This window comes from Gobio gobio (genome assembly GCF_949357685.1).
Source record: "Gobio gobio genome assembly, chromosome: 11".
Classification (NCBI taxonomy): Eukaryota; Metazoa; Chordata; class Actinopteri; order Cypriniformes; family Gobionidae; genus Gobio; species Gobio gobio.
In genome coordinates this window covers 46,195,787-46,216,436 of record NC_137104.1, presented here as the reverse complement: position 1 = coordinate 46,216,436, position 20,650 = coordinate 46,195,787, and the positions used below count along the sequence as shown (strand labels likewise).

The 20,650-nt window shown below is 41.2% G+C and overlaps 1 protein-coding gene across 1 annotated transcript in view; it reads right to left on the bottom strand.

Moving 5' to 3' along the window:
• The window catches only part of LOC307133493 (CMP-N-acetylneuraminate-beta-galactosamide-alpha-2,3-sialyltransferase 2-like), a gene marked incomplete at both ends in the record, with an annotated part of 28,339 nt that extends 12,540 nt beyond the window's left edge, over nucleotides 1-15,799 (bottom strand). The window contains one exon of the mRNA XM_079828575.1: nucleotides 15,638-15,799. Coding sequence (XP_079684701.1) covers nucleotides 15,638-15,799 — 162 coding nt within the window. The remainder of the gene's footprint in view (nucleotides 1-15,637) is intronic.
• Between the last annotated feature and the right edge of the window lie 4,851 nt (nucleotides 15,800-20,650).

Genomic DNA, 20,650 nt, shown 5'->3' with positions numbered 1-20,650 from the left:
CACTGAGAGAAGATACAGACCGCCTTACCCTGAGGCGGCTACCAGTTAGCAGCTTAATACTAGGAGGAAAAAATGCCTAGCCTTCTCTTAACACAAAAAACCCCCTTTTTTTTTTTTTTTTTTTCATATATAACCGCTACACACCCGCAGGAAATGAGTGGCATTCCCAGCGCTAATTCTAGCGCATTTTAGCTTTTTAGGTCTGGGAATAAAAAGGGCTGTACAGCTCTCACAGCGTGTACCATATATAGTGTTTGCTGGCTTCCACTAGCAATACTAGCTCACTTATACCGAGCTTAAGCAACTGGTAAATTACACTCTATCGTTCTAGCCAACCTAACAGGGGAACTACAGGCCCTAGGAAATATCCAACGATCCACAGCGACCCCCGAAGCCCTCTACAGGGAGCATAAGTCAGAAAATATATAATATTTTTCCCTCTTATAGGGGACTTACCCGCTCGCCTGCGGCGCGCCATGATATCCACCCACAAGCTTAATTCACATGTATGCTTAGGTGTACCACTACCACGGGCCTGAGGGGGCGCATCATCGTGGACCCACCAAGGCCGGATGTAAGAAGCGCCTGGGGAGATGATGAAGAAGAGGAGTGAGGGCCAATGTAATTTCTCATCTCACCCTCAGGGAGGAGATCCATCATGAACGCTGACTGCGTTTTGAGATACACCTTTCTTAGCTCCTACTTCTCCCGGGAGTCCGCCTCTCTGTGCCCCACCCCCGACTGTGGGGGCGCACGAGAGGCAATGCTGGCCATTGGGCCCTGTCTCCGGTCCTCGGACCGTGACGCCTCCCGCCTGCCTGGGACCCGGATCTCAGTGGCATGCAGGTCCTCAGACGCTGCCAAATGTTCGCCATTCCTCGGCGATGCTGGCCCTCAGGCCCAGACTCCGCCTGTTGCGCAACCACCGCATCAGGAAAAACCTTCCCTGATCGAGATCCCTCAGCAAACCAGCCTGGTGCATATGAAACACCGCCATGGTGTAAGAATTAGCACCGGGCTGACCCGCTGCTGTGTATGCCCTGCCATTAAAATGACACATCGTTTAGGTGGCAGGGTTGGAGCGCTCAGCTTCCCAGAGATAAACATCGCATTAATCGGAGGCAACGACACATACCCATATTCTACCATCCTCCCGACATCAGCGGCATACTGCTTATGTCATACCGCTGATATCAGTGAATATGAACCGAACATAGGTTATTCCATGCCCTCTCGATCTAATTAGGAAGATCAGGAAGGAATGAAAGCCCAACTGAGCCAATGATTATGGCTGGGGAGAGATCGATCGTTTATTCCAACATGAGCGATCTCTCCTCTAACGCGGCAACACAGCGGCCGCAGCCCGCCTGCAGCGCGTTTCATAACATTCATCGGCTCAGCATACACAGTCGGGATGGCTGAGAAGATTAATCCTCCTTCTCACAGCCATCCCTAGAGCACTTGCAAACAAGTCTCGTCAGCCGCCAGATCGTCAAAAGGAAGAATGCCTTCCCGTGACGATTCAGCGAGCTCTATCCGGGAAACCATGACGTGCGTCCGCGCTCAGCCTCGGCATGAACGGGGACCGCATCATCAGTCTCGGATGCCAAACCCTCTTCCCTCAGGAAGAGAATCAGACGAGAGCAGAGCGATCACAGATTGACAAACGCTCACATTAAACAAACAAACAGACAACTCGATAAGAGCTGACTGTGCATGCTTTTGATCCCAGGCAGAAACACACAGCTTGTGTGTATACAATAATGAATTTGGATTACCTTAACTCGAAGCAATTCAAACAAAACAGTCCCTGAAGACGAAGAAGCGGTGTCATGTTGGCAAGGCGCCCTTTTATACTTCCTGGTCGCACCTTGATGACATCATAGGCTGTCGCCGGTCAATAGGATTGCCGTGATTCGATAGTAGTTCAGACACCTGTCACGCTGGAGGCGTTCCCCGTAGCGTCAAGCTGATGCAGCGCGAGTTCCCTTTTGAAAGGGAAATATATATATATATATATATATATATATATATATATATATATATATATATATATATATATATATATATATATTTCTCTGTACTATATGGTGTTCTTCTTCATACTTGAGATTGTCAGTTCATCATTTAGTCACCCTCAAGTTGTTCCAAACCTGTATGAATTTCTTTGTTCTGCTGAACACAAAGGAGGATATTTGGAAGAATGTTTGTAACAAAGCACATAGAGCAACCATTGATAGGATTCCCCCCACAATGTTAGTCAATAGCTGCCGAGATCTGCTTGGTTACAAACATTCTTCCAAATATCTTCTTTTGTGTTCAGCAGAACAAAGAAATTCAACAACTTGAGGGTGACTAAATGGAAAAAAATTTCATTTTTGGGTTAACTATCTCTTTAATCATTGCCAAGTAATTTCATATAGGTTTTATTCCCAAAGGATTCAGAAACTTTCAAATTAATAAAACGTATACATCAACTGTAGTAAATGTCTTTGAATCCTTTAATTCTGACATAAAACAAGAACGTTTAATAATGCATAGCAGGGCTTTATTCCTTGAGTGTGTACATTAATACAGTAACAATGCATGCCTTTGAACCTCTTGTTGAAACAACAGTCAAAATGGATGGCTTGCAACATGACTGTTTTGAAAGAATTACAGTAGGAATGGTAAGGTCAAGGTACTGGTTGTCTCTGCAACTTCATACATCATCTGTCTTGGGAATCTGAAACAATAAAACTGCATATATATGCAGCCTAAAACAAAGTATAGATGAAAAGTAAATGGTCTCCAATGTATGCACTTCATAACATAAATGATAATCATCAGTTGAATGTGTGGTGGACATGACATGCAGGTACAAACACACTGCTGCGACTGCTCTTTCCTAGTTAAATAATAGTACAAGACCACGTGAAAAATATCCAAAAACGTTATACTCTTCATAATCGTCTATTTATATACTGTACACCATCTCTCATCATTCAACCCATTGTTATGCTTTCTATGGAGTTTATGAATCTAAAATCATAAAAAAATATATATTTTTAAGTAGCCTATTGATGGATAAACATAAGAATCCATCAATAGGCTACTTAAAAATATATATATATTCACACACCAGTTAATAAACTATTGATTCAACTGATCTCTAACTTCTTAGTTTCAGTAAACACAGAAATTAACCGATCAAATTGCACATACCTCTGCTTAGCCATGATCTTTAACTGTGGTTGAAAGCTGATGACGTAACACCCAGGTGGGCCCGCCCTCACACCCTCACGCGATAATGATTGGCCAATTGATAATCTTAAATCTGATTGGCTAAAGGGTACGACTGAGCGCTGCTAGGAAAGTCTCAAAAACACACACACACAAATCCAAGGCCATTCACAAGTGAATGACGATTTGCACATTCAGGATGAACGTGTACATTTTAAACATTCGAAAGTTTTTGTGCACAGTTGTGAATCTACGAATTGTGTTTTGCATTTGTGAAATGTATTTTATGAATACATCATTTTATTTTGCACACGTGAATTGTTTTTTGTGCATGTGAAATTATGTTTTATAAACAAAGTTCGGGAGGAGCACGTTCAGATAATTGACACAGGTGGAGAGCACTCAGCTAATTAACAATAAGAGGTGTATATCATCGCTGCCCGATGAAACTCACGTATGTCCAAAACGGTTACTTTTCAGGAAGTGAAAAAAACACTGTGTTTCAAAAGCAGTTGAATGTAGCGTTGTCATACTTGGTACTGCATCTTTACATGTAACTATATTCTTGCCAGTGTAATGATATAATCCACATTTGACCAAAATTGAGTTTAAATGGACATACGTGCATATTTTACAGTAACGGTGGTCGATACGCGTTCTTCCGATCATTAATTAGAATGGCCAAGTCGCGTTTCATATTGACAGAGGAATACGTGCTGGACATTCTCAGCCTCTGGCAAGCGGTGATAGCAGTATGAGTGAGGCATGTTCTAGTGACAATGATGACAGTAGCATTACAGGCTATAATTTGATCAGTTTGACTAAGAAAAAAAAGTTTGAATCTTATCAATGAGACCGAGTTTATTTACATACTAGCAAGCAAAATAATCTGTGAAGAACTAGATCAGAACTAAACTGTGGAGAGCTTCAATGTCGTACTTTCGGCTATCCAGTGCTGAGCTTCGATGAAACTTCACGAGACCGGTGAGACCGGCGAGATGCTTCCACAGGGCAGGGAGATACGTGGCGTGATTGACAGCTTTGACACCAAATGGATATACGTGAAAATCCTATGACATGATTTCACAACTTTTCATTGGCCATTTAGATATGTGAAGCATACTGTATACGGAAATGAACCTGGACATTCAATCCATCGAAAAATCTCAAAATCGGCAAACTGGACATACGTGGTTTTCATCGGACAGCGACGATATATATACACGCAGCACTCTTACCTCCATTCATTGACAGTTTTCCAGCATCCCTCCACCACCCCTTCTCCACACTTTTATTTTATCAACCACTTACATACACGGGGTGTACTCTGGGTTCGGGCCAAATTCCGAGTTCGAAGCCCTCCCCCCGGACAGCACGCCAAATACGCATTTAAATTACTCTCCATAAATTATATGTAAGTGTGAACTCGTGAATTTGGTTTTATGCATGTGAAATTGGTTACATATGTGTGCATCTTGTTTTTTGCGTGAATTATTAATGAGTCTAATCTGTCTCCATATTAATCGCGCGTTAATAAAATGAGTGCCGTTAAAATTAATTTGCGTTAATGCGTTATTAACACGTTAATTTTGACAGCCCTAATTTTAATTCATTGTGGTTGTTACACTTATTCAGTTGTGTTTGTTCTTCGTTTAGTTTTCATGGACTTTTAGTTTGAGTTCCTTTTGTTTGAGTTTCCCGCCACTCATCAGTTTCCATGGACAGTTTGGACACTAATCTTCACCACAGCTGTTTGTCTGCACCTGACTAAAAGTGGTAGAAATAGTGATATTATTTTTGTAACTGGGATGCATTTTCAAAGATTCGTCTATAAATGGTAGATTCTTAATATTTAATTGTTTCATCATTATTTTTCCATGTCTAGCCATAAAGAATTAACGTTTCAGGTCCAGTGATAAATATATGTTAACTGCTGAGAGAGAAAATAAAAATAGAAATTTGGGGGCCCAAGTTTCAACAAGGTGGATAGTTTTATATGAGTCTTGTTATTTTTCCAATAAAAATGAATAATTGCACTGTCAAAAGAGGAAAACCAACCTGGTGGAGGAGTCAGAAAACTTGAAAAAAATTTACTTTTGGAAAATTTTTCATTTTGATGGTTGATATGCGACCGTTTAAGGAGATAAGCACTGCAGTTTGTTCCATCTATCAAGGTTGCTTTGTATTTGTTTCAAGTGAAGGGGTTGGATTTTGGAATCCACTGCCGCTTTAATATATATCCTAATGAGTGATTTATAATCAAGTTATTAATACATTTTTTATTCTTCTAAAATATTAAATGATTTGAATAACTTCTTCAAGCTTATGAGATGTACTTGGTTATAGAATCATCTGTAATGTGATCTCTCCATGTTAAAGCATATATGTACTCTTTAGCTGACCAAGACAGCCAATCGCCTACATGACCACTTCTTAGTTAATGCATTTACTTTACTTTTCTATATTCAAACACTAGAGAATAATGATGAATATTGTCTGAGCCTCTAACTGAGAGAAAGAACATGCTGTCAGTATGTTTTGGGAAAGTTTCCTCTTTAGAGAGAGAGATGACTAACTCCAACCTTGAAGAATCTGTGTGTGATAATATTCTGTGTTACAGATCAGTATTGGTGGGGTAAACAACTGGCACCCAGGGAATGACTTGTTGTCCCAGACAAGCTGGCGTCTAGTTCTGGAAGATTAGGACGTGCCTAAAACCAGGGTCTGGGTGTCAGCCTTATGTCCACATCAATGGAGATATGCTCCTGCATATCAGTCCATGTGTGGAACATTTCTGTGTTTATCTATTTCTTAGCCAATCAGAATCATTCGATCTGAAGTAATGACGTAGATGGTATCATTGTGGTGGAAAATTGAATGTATGCAGAGCTCCTTGTGAGTGTTGAAGCTGAATTCTGCTGATGAAACGGCAAACTATTCTTCACTAAAATTTTCTTCTATTAATTTAACATCTGACTTCAGGTCTTCATTCATCATATCTGGTCCTTGGGTCTTTAACTGCAAAATCCCCTACACAAGAGAGGTACGTGATTAAGATAAACCCATTTGTGCCCAAATTTTTCTGAATGGTTTCATGCATATATAGTCATGTTAATAGTGTCCTATGTGAATGTGTTCTGCATTTATTTTCCCCAAGTTTTAGTTTTTTTCCCTTGAAAATCGTATTTGAATGTGCGGCAACTATAGTTGCTGGTGGGCAAATATGTTGTATGCACCCCTTCAATGTCAAATTTGACTAGGATGAGAAAATTTGGCATCTAACTCAAAATAACTGCTTTCAACAAATCAATCTTTAGACAAACAATCGCAAACAAATGTATTATGTATAAAATTGATTCAGTTGAGTTAAAAGTTGAAGAACACTCGATGCAAAATCAAAAAAGCTGCATCTATCTTATAATCTGTTGAATATGAAAATACAACAAACAACAAATACATGTGTCTTAATATGTTGGAACATAGCGCAGAACAAAGTAACTAGCAGGGCATTGTGTATCAAAAAGTTAAATGAAAATAAATTAATATAATGACGAAAAAATGACATCTATATAACCAAAATAAATAAATAAATAGTCCCATTGTATTCAATGGCTGACTGTAGAAGGTGATTTCATATAATAATGTAAATGTAAACTCATTACTTTCCACAGAATTTCCACATTATAATGGAATCATAAGCTACTAGTCATAAAAAGAATTAGGGTCCTTGACCGATTAGAATGAAACGCATCCATTCCAAACTGGATGAAGGGTCCTCAATATTTTAGCCCTTACAAGACATAATATCATAAAATATGATATTTTCACTATCGAATTAAGGTCTACTGTACAGTAGAGATGTCAGTTAAAGGGTTAAGTTATGTTTTAGGTGGGATATTATGAAAGCAAAAAGCACTAAACAAGACCAAAAATCTTGATTTATTAACCTGTTAACACAGTATACCCCATTTCCCCATTATGTGTACTTACAAGTCATTTGCCGCTCGGCAACTATAGTTGCCGCTTGGACTTTTGACTAAGTATACAAAAAACTATAGATCTGTTGTAAGAATTGTTTTGTTTGGATGATTCTAGAGACCTTCACGTTTATGTAGATATATATACTGTATATGTCAACAAAAAATACTTATTAGTAACAGGAAAATAACCTTTCTTTGAGAGGGTTTGCCTTTGTTATGCTTCCTGGAAGTAGGGGTAGGAAGTTGGCAGCCTCATGTGACAGGAAGGAAGTTGATACCTTTTTTTCCCTCTTGAAATCGTTTTCTTGCGTGTCATTGAGATATAAAACATGGATACTATCTAGAAAAATACTTACAAAAGGAAAATGACAACTATTCACTGCGGCAACTATAGTTGCCGGTGGGCTTACAGGTTGTTTATATCAGATGAAATATGAAATCCAAGGTATTTTCTGAAGGATGCCTCCCTTTATTAAATCCAGTCTGGTCATTGTGTACTAAAGGTGTGATTATGGTTTCTAGTCTGGCAGACAGTGCTTTGCTTATCATTTTTATGAGTGAAATTGGCCGATAGTCAGCACATTGTATCTTTATTAGGTTTTGGAATGAGAATGATATAAGCAGTGTTCGTATGATATGGTATGTTTCCAGTTTCGTAGATTTCTGTAATTAGCCTAAAGAAGAGAGGGGACAGAAAAGGCCAAAATTCTCTATAAAAAATCAGCAGTGTAACCATAATGGACCAGGATATTTGTTGTTTGGCATGTGTTGGAGTGCTTTGTTAATTTCATCTAATGTCAGAGGGTTTTCCAGTATTTCTGACGGAGTCTTATTTACTTTTGGTATAGAGACTCTATTTCTCTGTTTGAATATGTTGGTCTGGGTTATAAAGGATTAAATAATAAGATCTAAATATTTCATGTATTAATTCTGGTTCCTGAATATGCATCCTGTCGGAGCATTGACTGATGATATAAAATATTTGGTAACACTTTATTTCGATGGTCCCTTTTGAACATTCTGTTGACTATAAGTAACTATGCTACTACATGTCAACTAACTCTCACTAGAGTATTAGTAGACCGTCTGCTTAATATCTGCTAACTATTTATTGTGATGGTCCTCCAACAGACATTACACTGACTATAAGTAACTTTGCAACTACATGTCAACTTATTCTAACCCTAACCCTACCAGTCTACTAATACATTACTAATATTCTATTGAGAGTTAGTAGACATCTAGGTGCAACGCTCCTTATAGTCAACAGAATGTTCAAAAGGGACCATCAAAATAAAGTGTAACCAAATATTTTTCTGTTTGTTGTTTTAGTTGGTTTGCTAGATACTTGCTCGTTAATTTAAGGGAACTCGCGCTGCGTCGGAATGACGCTACGGGGAAACGCCTCGGCGTGACAGGTGTCTGAAACTACTATCGAATCACGGCAATCCTATTGACCGGCGACAGCCCATGATGTCATCAATGTGCGACCCGGAAGTATATAAGGGCGCCTTGCCAACACATACACATCTTTTCGTCTTCAGGGACTGTTCTGTCTGAAGTGCTATACGAGTTAAGGTAATACAAACTCATTTTTTAATACACATGAATGTGTATTTACTGCCTGGGATCAAGAGCATGCACAGTCAGTTCATATAAAGTTGTTTGTGTGTAAGTGTGAGCGGTTTTCAATCTGAGATCGCTCCGCTCTAGTCTGGCTTTCTTCTTGAGGGAAGAGAGTTTGGCATCTGGGACTGGTGATGCTGTCCCGCTCATGCCGAGGCGGAGCGCTGGCACGCATCATGGGTTTTCTCAGATGGAGCTCGCCGATCGTCGCAAGAGGTTATATTCCTCTCGGACGATCTGGCGGCTAACGAGACTTATCAGCAAGTGCTCTTAGGGATGGCTGGCGAGAGTGGTATAAATCCTCAATCCTTTCAGCCACCCTGACCGTGTATGCTGAGCTGATGAATGTTATGGAACGTGCTGCAGGCAGGCTGTGTCTGCCATGTTGGCGTGTTAGAGGAGAGATCGCTCGTGATAGATTGCACGATCGATTTCTCCTTGGCCATAAACCATCGGCTCAGATGAGCCTTCCATTCCTTCCTGATCTTCTTACAGAGATCGAGAGGGCATGGAAGAATCCATATTCGGCCCAATAATCATCGACATCAGCGTTTTAACTTTGCTGATGTCGAGGGGATAGGGGAATATGGATATGTGTTGATGCTACCAATTGACGAGGAACGTTTGCAAACTTTTTTCGCATTTTGGTTGGGCATCAACACTGAGAGCTCCAACTCTGCCATCTACCTTTCAAAATCACGTTGTGCTTTAATGGCAGGGTATACATGGCAGCAGGTCAGGCTGGTGCTGCTTTTCACACCATGGCGGTGTTTCAGGCGTACCAGGCAGATCTGCTGGGGGATCTAGATCAGGGGTAGGTTTTTAACCCCTGATGCGGTGGTCGAATTGCGCCGCACCACAGGTCTAGCTCTCTGTGCCACCAAGCAAAGCAGCTACCGCGATCGGTTGAACGCTGGCAGTGATGGTGGCCGCGGAGAGACATCTGTGGTCGAACTCGGCGGATATCGTGGAGAAAGGAAGGAGCTTTCTCCACGATTCACCGGTTTTGCCTTGCAAACTTTTCAATAAAAGTTTGGAGAGGCGAAGGTGCGTTCGGCAGCGTTTAACCTGCGCACCGCTGAGATCCGGATCCGCACCCAGGCAGGCAGGAGGGCCTGGCCCGTCATGGCCCGAGGGCTGGAGACAGGGCCAGAGTGCCAGTATTGCCTTTCGTGCGCCCCCTCATAGGAGTAGGTCGCAAAAGAGGCGGGACTCCCGGAGGAAGAAGGATCCCTCATAGTTTTCTTCATAGAGCGTTTCTCCAGGCGCTTCTTACATCAGGCCTGGGGCTGGGTGGAAGGATATTCGGCGGCCCGCCTTGGTTTGATCAGTGAGAGCGCCCCTTTCAGGCATGCAAGGGCGGTAGAACACCGCGGTCATATGAGAACTGTGTGGTGAGTCTTCGCTCTACACGCCGCAGGTGAGAGTGGTCTATTTTGTGTGATAACACTTAAATATGTATTTCTTACAGACCTTTGTTCCCTGTATAGAGTGTAGGTTTACGCAACCGTTAGGAAGGAGGAGTTAACTGAAGTTTCCCCTGTAGGTGGCTTAATACAGCGCCAGGCTCTGGGCTGTGTAGGTGACTGTGTGTTGGCTTTCCCTTTTAAGGAAAGGCGGGGCAGGCCACCGCTCATGTTGTTCATATGTATATAAACTTAGGCTTCCTCTCATGGTGAGAGTTGTGTTGAGGCCACCGCTCATTTCTACTGAAATGTTAGTGGAGTACTAAGCGGTAGGATGTCCTTCTGGGAGAATGGAGTGTTTGCTACCGCTTGGGGTTTTTTACTATGTGTCTTCGGTTCCCCTAAGCCACCGCAGGTTAGAGTAGTTTGTCTCTTCTAGAGTGTGTTTACTAGAGACTGACGCTGGAGCTTCAGTTGGGTATGTTTGCTTAGTTGGCCTAGGTTGTAGGGTTGATGGAGGTGCGTTACTGAGGCACGATCATCTCTGGCTGTTCACTACGTGAATTTGAGCCCATATACCATCCCTGTGTTATCAGCCTCCTCTCACGTAAGAGTCGCGCGGTCAGAGCCAGCCCATTTTTTCTATGTCTGGGTGCGTAGCAGCTGCGACAAGGTAGCCTCATGTGGGCGGCCCCAGTTTGTTTGAATTGGTGTGATATGTTTCCCAGAGACATTGGCTTTGTGAAGACTTGTTACCAGCTAGTAGGCTCTACGGAGCCTCCCTGAGGGCGGGTCCCCATCAGTGCAATCGGTAGTTATTAGTCAGCCAGTGGTCTAACTGTCAAGGTTTTCATAGCAGTCAGTTGTAAACCTGCTACCAGGTGGTAGGTCTCACCAGGCCTCCCTGGAGGCGAGTTCCAGAGTTGGATACTCGGGTGGCTAGCATGGCTTGCTATCAAGTAGTAGGCCTTATCAGGCCTCCGTGAAGACGTGCTCCCAGGGTCTTTTTAAAAATGGTTACTCTGACAATTTACATGTTTGATGCTAGCAGGTAGTAGGCCTCACAAGGCCTCCCTAGAAGGCTTGCTATCAGATAGAAGGCCTTGCTAGGCTTCTTTTTGAAGGTGAGCTCCCGAGGAGGGTGCTCGGGCAGCTAGCATGACTTGCTATTGGGGTAGGCCTCACCAGGCCTCCCTGGAGGCAAGTACCGATGTAGGGCATCGGGATAACTAGCCTGGTTGGTTTTCAGGTTATAAGGCCTCATCTAGCCTCCCTGAAGGTCGGCTGTCAGGTGGAAGGCCTCACCAGGCCTCCCTGAAGGCAGGTACCGATGTATAGCATCGGGAAAAGTAGCCTGGTTGGCTATCAGGGTTAGGCCCCATCAAGCCCCCCTGAAGGTCGGCTATCAGGTGGAAGGCCTCATCAGGCCTCCCTGAAGGCCTGCTGTCAGTTGGAAGGCCTTAGCCAGGCCTCCCTGGAGGCGAGCACCGACGTACGGCGTCCGGGTATGCGGCCTAGCAGGTTATCAGGTGGAAGGCCTTACTAGGCCTCCCTGAGGGTGAGCTCCCAGGTTGTGGTCACTTGGACAGTTAGCATGAAATGCTATCAGACAGTAGGCCCGCACTGGGCCTCCCTAGAGGTGATCTCAGCTGCTTGGGATTAGCATGCATCGCTGGCAGGTAGTAGGCCTCACCAGGCCTCCCTGAAGGTGAGCTTGAACGCTCTAGAAGCCGGCATAAATTGCTATCAGGTGGTAGGCGTCTTTAGGCTTCCCTGAGAAACTTGCTATCAGGTAGTAGGCCCCATGGGGCCTCCTTGAGGGCGAAGTTGCCAAGTTTAGGCCCTTCTCTGTTACCAGTTCTCTGTGAGTAAGAGAACCTATGGTAGCTTAGCCTACAGCTGGGGGTTACCCGCCAGGCAGGTTCAGGTGCTCCCCTCACTGAGGGTCGTCTATGAGTACACAGAGTACGTGAGGCCTCCCTGTTAGACCGATCCGTAGACCTGTCTGGCTTCCCTGTTGCTTTGAAACACAAGTACCTGGTAGATCCTTGATTTGAGCAGGTAGACTCCCCTCGCTAGCAAGGGTTGTAAAGCGCTACGCTGAGTGTTGCTCTCTGGGATAACCCGTCTCTGAGATCCGAGCAAAGAAGGACTGCCAGTTTTTCAGTCCCTTAGTCTGGATGCCTTTCTGAGGCACCGTCCGGAGGCTCTGTTTCTGAACAGACAGGGTTGGCCAAACCGAAGTGTCCAAAACACTTAGGGCACCAGGTCAGGCCTCCCTGGTGGCACTTGGGTGAATATGTTCCCCGGGTAGTGACTTGGCTGGGGTTCCCTCGGGTCCCCTAGCCACATTCTGTTAAAGGGACCCCTTCTGTTGAAGTAGTGGTCCCGGGCCTTTGAGCAGTCTGGATAGGACATCGTGCAGTTACATTAAGGTCCTGTTTTAGGCGTATAGCTTGGGCTATGACCGTAGGGGATGCTGTCACTGACAGCCTAGTGTGACCTGAGGGGGAGTGGCTCAGGTTTTTCAGTTGAATTTACTTGTGCTGACAGTTGTCACTGCCAGTGGGCAGACACTCCCCTCAGCATGGTAGCATTGGTATATCGTTCCCTGTAGCGTCATTCCGACGCAGCGCGAGTTCCCATTCGAAAGGGAACGTCTGGGTTACGTATGTAACCTCTGTTCCCTGAGAACAGGGAATGAGACGCTGAGTCACCTGCCATGCCTCGGGGCCTGTCTGCCGAACAGTCCCTTCAGATGAGAAGGTGTGTATGTGTTGGCAAGGCGCCCTTATATGCTTCCGGGTCGCAGATTGATGACATCATGGGCTGTCGCCGGTCAATAGGATTGCCGTGATTCGATAGTAGTTTCAGACCCCTTTCCCCATAGCGTCATTCCGACGCAGCGTCTCGTTCCCTGTTCTCAGGGAACAGAGGTTACATACGTAACCCAGACGTTTTCTCTCAGTATTAAAAATGTTGTTGTCTTAATTTGAATAAGGTTTGTTCAGTTTTTCAAAATATCATTAAGTACATTTTTTGTTCTCAGAAGTTGCTTTATAATTGATGGGAGTTGGCCCTCGAGAGGCTAAAAGGCTTATCTCTTCACCTCACCCTATAGGTACTGTTCTCTTGATAACTGCTCTTTGTTTTTGTATGCTATTTTTTTTTTCTTTTTCATAACCGTGTTTGCAGTCTCCCATAATGTACATGCTGAGATCCACTCTGTTGTATTAGTCTCAATAAAGGATGTGCATTCTTCTTTAAAGAAATGAATAAAATCGTTGTCTTTTCTCATAAAATCACTGTCATTCCTCTATGCATTTGCTCGGTGGCTGGTATGAGACTTGTTGCACATTGCAGTAAGCTAGATGATATTAGAATATCATATTAATAAAAGATGGATGACTTGTGTTGCTAAATATCATGCAATTAATTTTAGAATATATTGTATGGTGGAGAAAATGCTGCACTACTGTTAATACAAATAAAGCTCTTTATGATTATGGTATATTAGCCACTTGACAAAAAAGAATTGTCTCTGAGGCATGGTACAAACATGCGATAAATTAAGAGATTCAAACAATAAAACTAACCATGTTGAGTATATAGAAATTATTAGTTTTCTGTCAATAAATGATTAGCTCAATGTTTAATAAAACACATAATATATTAAAGTATCTTTGGTGTTTCTGATGTTTCTATGGAAATTAATGAGAGAGTAAAGCGGACATCATTGACAGCTGACAGGCGACGCAATGTTACACTGGTAAGGACAAAGGATTGTGTTCTGCAAAGAGAGTTTGAGGTAGTAGCTAAATAAATAATTTCTTCTGTTGCAACTGGTTAAGCAAATGTTTGTGCTTTATTTCTGTTTGATTTAATTGTAAAGCTTATGTGTAATAATGATATTCTGGTCTATAACTCCTCCCCGAACTGCCCGCTGCCCCTTTATCTTGCTCTCTCATTGGCTGTAGGTCATCGCAATGTAATTTTCAGTCAGAACACATTTTACACAGCAGGTTTTGAATCGTCGACAGGTCCAGATATTTAGCGTGTATTTTCTTTGAAATAACTGTTTCTTCTTAGTTTTTTTTTCTAATCAGTTATGTAAATTAGGGTTTTATATTACATTTAATGTTGTTAAATTAATGTTTATTGCATTTTTTAAATTTCATGTGTGTTACCGTGATGGTGTTTAGTGTTTGTGTGAATGACACTGTGCACCTTCTCTATATTAGTATTGTCCTCCCAAAAGCTGCTTGTGATGAGTTTTGATTCATCATGTGATTTTCATCACCCTGTAATGGATGGTTGTCAGTTTTGATCAAATATACATAACAGATTCAGATATTCACATTACAGATATTTAAATAGGTTGGTAATTTCCCAGATAGCAAAAATCATCTGGCCCAGAGTTGGTCCAAACCATTCGTAAGTTCTGTGCCAGATCCGCGCATTGGATTTGGGCCGGTGTCTTTTGGCACAACGGGCCAATACCGGCACGGATCTATTTTTACTCATCCGGACCAGCACTGGGCCTTTATCACCTTTATGGTAATTTGGCCCAAATGTGGCCTGAATCTGCTTTGCGACTGTTGTTCCCGCCCACGAAAACCCGGCCCGGGCTGGATCCGTATTAGAGCAGTGAAACGGAGGTGATTGTAACGCGGATTTGCCAGTTTGGAGACGGATCCGGCTCGGAGTCAGCTGCTGTCTGGGTTAACATTATTTCAGTTAATGAAATACGGTTATTTACTGTAAATTTAACTTAAATCTGTAAAACCTAAAATGTTACTACCGTATTTTTTACGGTAAAGTTCTGGCAACCACAGCTGCCATTTCTTTACCGTAAATTTTACGGGGATTTTTTTGCAGTGTATGATTTTGGACATTTGTCTGCGATTTCGCTAAGTGGTTCTCGTACACGCAGTGTGAATTATCAAAGACGCGTTCTGAGAGAATAACCAACGATTCAAAATCCTGCGGTGTGAAATGTGTTCTGACTGAAAATAACATTAGCGATGATCTACAGCCAATGCGACCTACCGCACAAGATGAACAATTTAGGATAAAAAGTATATTCATTTTTAAAAACAATTGAAAATGACAGATCGTTTCGCTAGATACGACCCTATTCCTCATCTGGGATCACGCAGAGCCTCTGGAGCCCATCGAAGCGCTTTAAAACTGCATTGATTTGGACCTTCAGCATTTTGGTTGCAACTGAAAACTATTATATGATGAAAAACCCTGGAACGTTTTCTTCAAAATACTTAATTTCTTTTCGACTGAAGAAAGAAAGACATGAACACCTTGGATGAGATGGGGGTGAGTAAATTATCAGGAAATTTTCATTTTGGGGTGATCTAATCCTTTAACACTAAGGACAGAACTGAATACCTGCCACCAGGCATAGATGTTGTCAGGAAGAACGCTGTTATTGAGAGAGAGCAGTGGTGGGACATCTGGTGTAAAGTGTTCTGTAAACCACTCGTCGTCACTTGCAGCCAAACATCGCTCCATACAGGCACAGGGTTCTTCATGGAACAACTGCTCCACCATGCTATTGTTCATCAAATGTTTGAAATGATCATAAGGAACTTTATTTATGGTCACAGTACCATAAATAATGATGGCACTCAACAGAACCACGAAGAAGACCTTCATGTGTTTACAAGGCCACATTTTGAATGCTGAAGGGCTTCTATTCTCTGATGTTGGGTTGGTTTAGATTGAGGTTTAGGTGACTCCTCTGGCACCTTTCTTCACCTTAACATGAGACCAGCTGAAAGAACCTGAGCAATAAATGATATTAAAAAGAAATGATTAGTGAAAGGCATTATGTGTGGGAATAAAGGGTTGGAGTGAGAGTAGAGGCTTAAAATGCGTTGTGGATTTAGGATTAGGTGTTGGGCAGTGGTATAGTCCGAACAAAAAAAGTGGTTTGAAATTACCCAGTCGCACCAAACCTAAAATTAATGTTTAATTTTATGCAAGTGGGTAAAAAAAAAAAAAACTTAAAATAACTGTAAACCCTAAAGGCCTGTTCACACCGGGACGATTTTCATGCGCGTTTATAACCTACGTTTAACGCCTTGTGACTAAACTGTTAATATTTTAGGAGGTTGCTATGATGGCACATGTGACTAATTTACCTGATATTGATATCAAAAATACTGCGGAGCCAACCAACTGAGGCTGACTTAAAATATTGGGCCTCAAAAGGCTGTCAGCCAGATAAACAGGGAATTATCAGAGACTCTGAGGGGAAAGTGGCCTTGCCAAAAATAACACTTGTCTTGCTCATACGTCATTATCATGGTCTCTCACACATCTGTGCTGCAAAAACGGCTCAAGCAATCAATGCTTTGTATTGTATAGCAGATTTACACAAGACAACTAAATTACTCTCAGACTTGCTAATTTGTGCAAAGACTAATATTCATCGACCTCTAAGTCATTCAGCCTTACCATTTCCAGAGGCTACATTTCAAAATTTGCAAATATATTTTATGCATACACCTCTTCAGATGTGCAAATATTTGTTAATGATTGATGACAGATTCACAAAGTGGCCAGAAGCTTTCCCATGTGCGAGGGAGAATGCAAAAACAGTGGTCAAGATTTTGTCCAAAGAATCACACCCAGATTTGGGATACCGAATGTAATCGAAAGTGACAATGGAACACCTTTTTCATCAAAGGTAACACAATTATTGGCTAAAACATTAGCTATTGATTGGCATTTCAATATTCTGTACCACCCACAATCGGTGATTAAAGACCGATTAACAAAAGCGTGTTTAGACAGGGGAAGCAATTGGATGACTTTATTACCAGCTGTTTTAGCTGAAATACGAATGACAACATCCTCCGCTACTAAAATGTCTCCTTTTGAAATCGTAATGGGTAGGCCTTTCCCGACCTCATGGGTCAAAGGCCGCGCTGGCGTTTCTTCCTTAGGTGAGATGGAGGTGATCATGGAGGACTATGTCACGGCACTGGTTGAGAAATTGAATTCTATTAATGGTGATGTCTCACTAACATTTCCTCTCCCCTCAGAAAGACCAACAAATCAGTTTGTGCCCAACCAACAGGTGCTGATAAGGAGCCTGAAGCCAGTCGAGGTCGGAGAGCCAAAATACTTCGGGCCGGCTATGGTGATTACAGTGACGACCTGCAGCCGCAGTGGATACATGCAAGTAGACTGAAAGCTGCCCCGTGCCAAGGGGGACGTCCAGATTAACTAGGAGAGTAAACATATGGGCGAAAATGCAGCGTTACGTCCATATGCGATCTGATTAGTTAATCTGTACCAACAACACATCAACGAGGAGGGAAGGCCCAAAGGAGAGGCAGCAGCAAAAAGATGACACACTGGCTCTCTAGTTGGGCGACGTATCTGAATTTGTTGTTTCCTGCTATACTGATTATTTTACTGATGATATGTCTGGGGAAACACCCCGAGATTGGATGTTTAGAAATAGTTGTGGATATTGGACCGAACTGTATTTATCGAATTTGAAAGGTTGGACTCAGGGAAAAATACAATTGGATCCTTTGCCTGAAGATGGTTTTTTTAAGCCAGGGGCTATGGAAAGTGCAAATTCGATGATTAATGGGGGATTGGGAAATCCAGAATGGAATTATAAGTATATGAAAGAGTCATACAATAAATGGAAAGAAATAAAAAAATACTGGGATAAGGGTCCAGAGAGGCCAAACTAAAAAAATGAAAGAATCAGCCACAGCTTTCGTAAATAGATGCCAACCACATGAGATCATACCATACTGTTTTACCCTTATTAACACTAACAACCTAAAAAAATTACTGAGTTGACGGTGGAAGAATTTTGTGCACGAGTGAGAGAGTTAGATGCTGCTGGAGGATTTTCAGATAGCAGCGGGGTGACAGTTAAAACTGAACCTGCATTCATACAGACAATGGCAGTACAGAGAGAAGGGGCCAGGAGCAGGCTGGGGAGGTGTCACTATTGTGGAAAACTGGCCCACTGGTTAAGAGAGTGCAGAAAACGGAGATATGATGAGGAGAGAAAGAAAAGGGGAGGGACAGAAAAATACCAATAAAAGGTAACACTTTATTTTGATAGTCCACTTTAGACATTCTACTAACTATAAGTAACTTTGCAACTACATGTCAACTAACTGTCATTAGAGTATTTGTAAACTGTCAGATTAATATTTACTAAAACTTTATTTTGCTGGTCCCCCAACAGACATTCTACTGACTATAAGTAACTTGGCAACTACAATTCAACTTATTCTACTAACCCGAACCCTAACACCTAACCATAACCTACCAGTCTACTGACAGTCAACTAATCCTCTAATGACAGTTAGTTGACATGTAGTTGCAAAGTTACTTATACACTCTAAAACCGGATAAGTTGAGTTTACTTAAAAAATTTGAGGAAAGTGGTTGCCCTAAAAAATTTAAGTAATGATTACTTGATAAACTTGAGTTAAATTTATTTAAAGATATTAGTCGTTCTAATAACTATTTTAAGTTGAATAGACTAAATACTTTAATTTTAAGTAATACCGCTGTTTAATTACTTCACTTATCTTTTTAATTGCATTAAGTTGTTCTTACTTAAACCGTTTAAGTTTTGTCAACTTAATTCTATCTGGGATCTGAGGAAGTGTACTCCCAGAGTGCATTGTGGCATGAATAAATTAATTGCTTCGTTTTACTATTTTTGCCTTTATATTACTATTTGTCTTTTGTCAGTATAACCCCAATAATGACAGCAAGTAAAATAGTAAAGGTCGTATTAATAATAAAAAATAAAAAAAATAATAAAATAAAATAAAAATCCTTGTTACCATTGTTGTGTTTTGCATGCTGAATGTTGAAGTGTTTTGAGCATGGTCAAATGATATTGTGACAAACATAGAGGGATTATATCAACTCAATTAAAAGGTTATGCCATAAATATTAGCAAAAAAAAATGTTAAAAGGTCATTATTTGACATGAAAAATAGTTATATTCTATATCATTAATGGACAAATATTACACACACATATATATATATATATATATATATATATACATATACATATATATATTACTTCCCTTGTTTTGAAATCAATTTCTTGTTGCATTGCTGCATTAATAGGAAGTTAATTACTATAATATGAATGAAGTTCCAAGTGTCCAACCAAAGGGAACACTAATCACAATTATGGTGAGAAGAAGTGGAGGAAATGAGTGATAAGTCTAGAAAAAATTGCCCCGCCTCAAAAACACTTTGCCCGTCCGCCTGTCCACCCGCTTGTTTTTTTGCTTTGGCAAAATGGTACTCAAACCAGTCAAGTAATGTTTACTTGAGTTTTCTAAGTAACGAAGGCATAGCATGCAAATAGTTCAGATTACTTACTTGTTTTAAGTAAGGTCAACAAATTATCGGACATTAAGTAAAGTTTACTAAAAAAGTCTTAGTAAGAACAACTGTTGGATTTTACAGTGTAGGTAGTAGAATGTAGTTAATGTAGTAGAATGTAGGTAGTTAATTAAAGTGGACTATCAAAATAAAGTGTAACCCAATAAAATACCACAGTCACACACACCAACGATCAGGAGTCAGAGCGATGGCAAAGGTAGCTTTCGCAAACTGGAAGTATAACTTTTAAGCACTACTTTTCCCTCGTTTAGGTGAAAGGTAAGAATGTTTATGTAACGTGCAACTTATGCCCAGGAAGAAAGAGTCTCTCCACGTTGGTGGCAAGTAATTCTAATCTAATGAAGCACCTCATGTCATCACATGCCACCACAAAAGGAGTGGCTAAAAACCCAGGTGATAACGTGAGCTCCACTACCAAAGGAGTAGTATAGTACTGATAATATTTACACAATATTTACACAATAGTAGGCCTACTGATAATATTTACAATAATGTATTGAATTTGATTGGTGTCTCTCACATTGTCCCACAGCAACATTACAATAGTGTACATTAATGTACAATGTTTTATAAAAATTTATTCTATTTAGTGTCCAATTCATTCATTTAACATATTTAATATTGGGGGTATCCAAGTTATTTGAACATTTGAAAGAAAAAAAAAGTAACAGTAGTTACTTTCCCTGGTAATTAGTTACTTTTATAATGATGTAACTCAGATACTAACTCAGTTACTATTTGTAAGAAGTAACTAGTAACTATAACTAATTACTTTTTTAAAGTAACGTGCCCAACACTGGTCATATCCCTTGACGTTGCACACCTCACACCAGGTAAATGCAATTTTACACAATCTTAAAACGCAACACATGACAGCACAACGTCGTTCAGGTTACGAAGAAACTCTGTTAGCGACAACAAATTTAACCATTAAGCCATCAACTTTTCCACACATTGCTGTCATTGCTTTGAGAAAATTACTGGATGC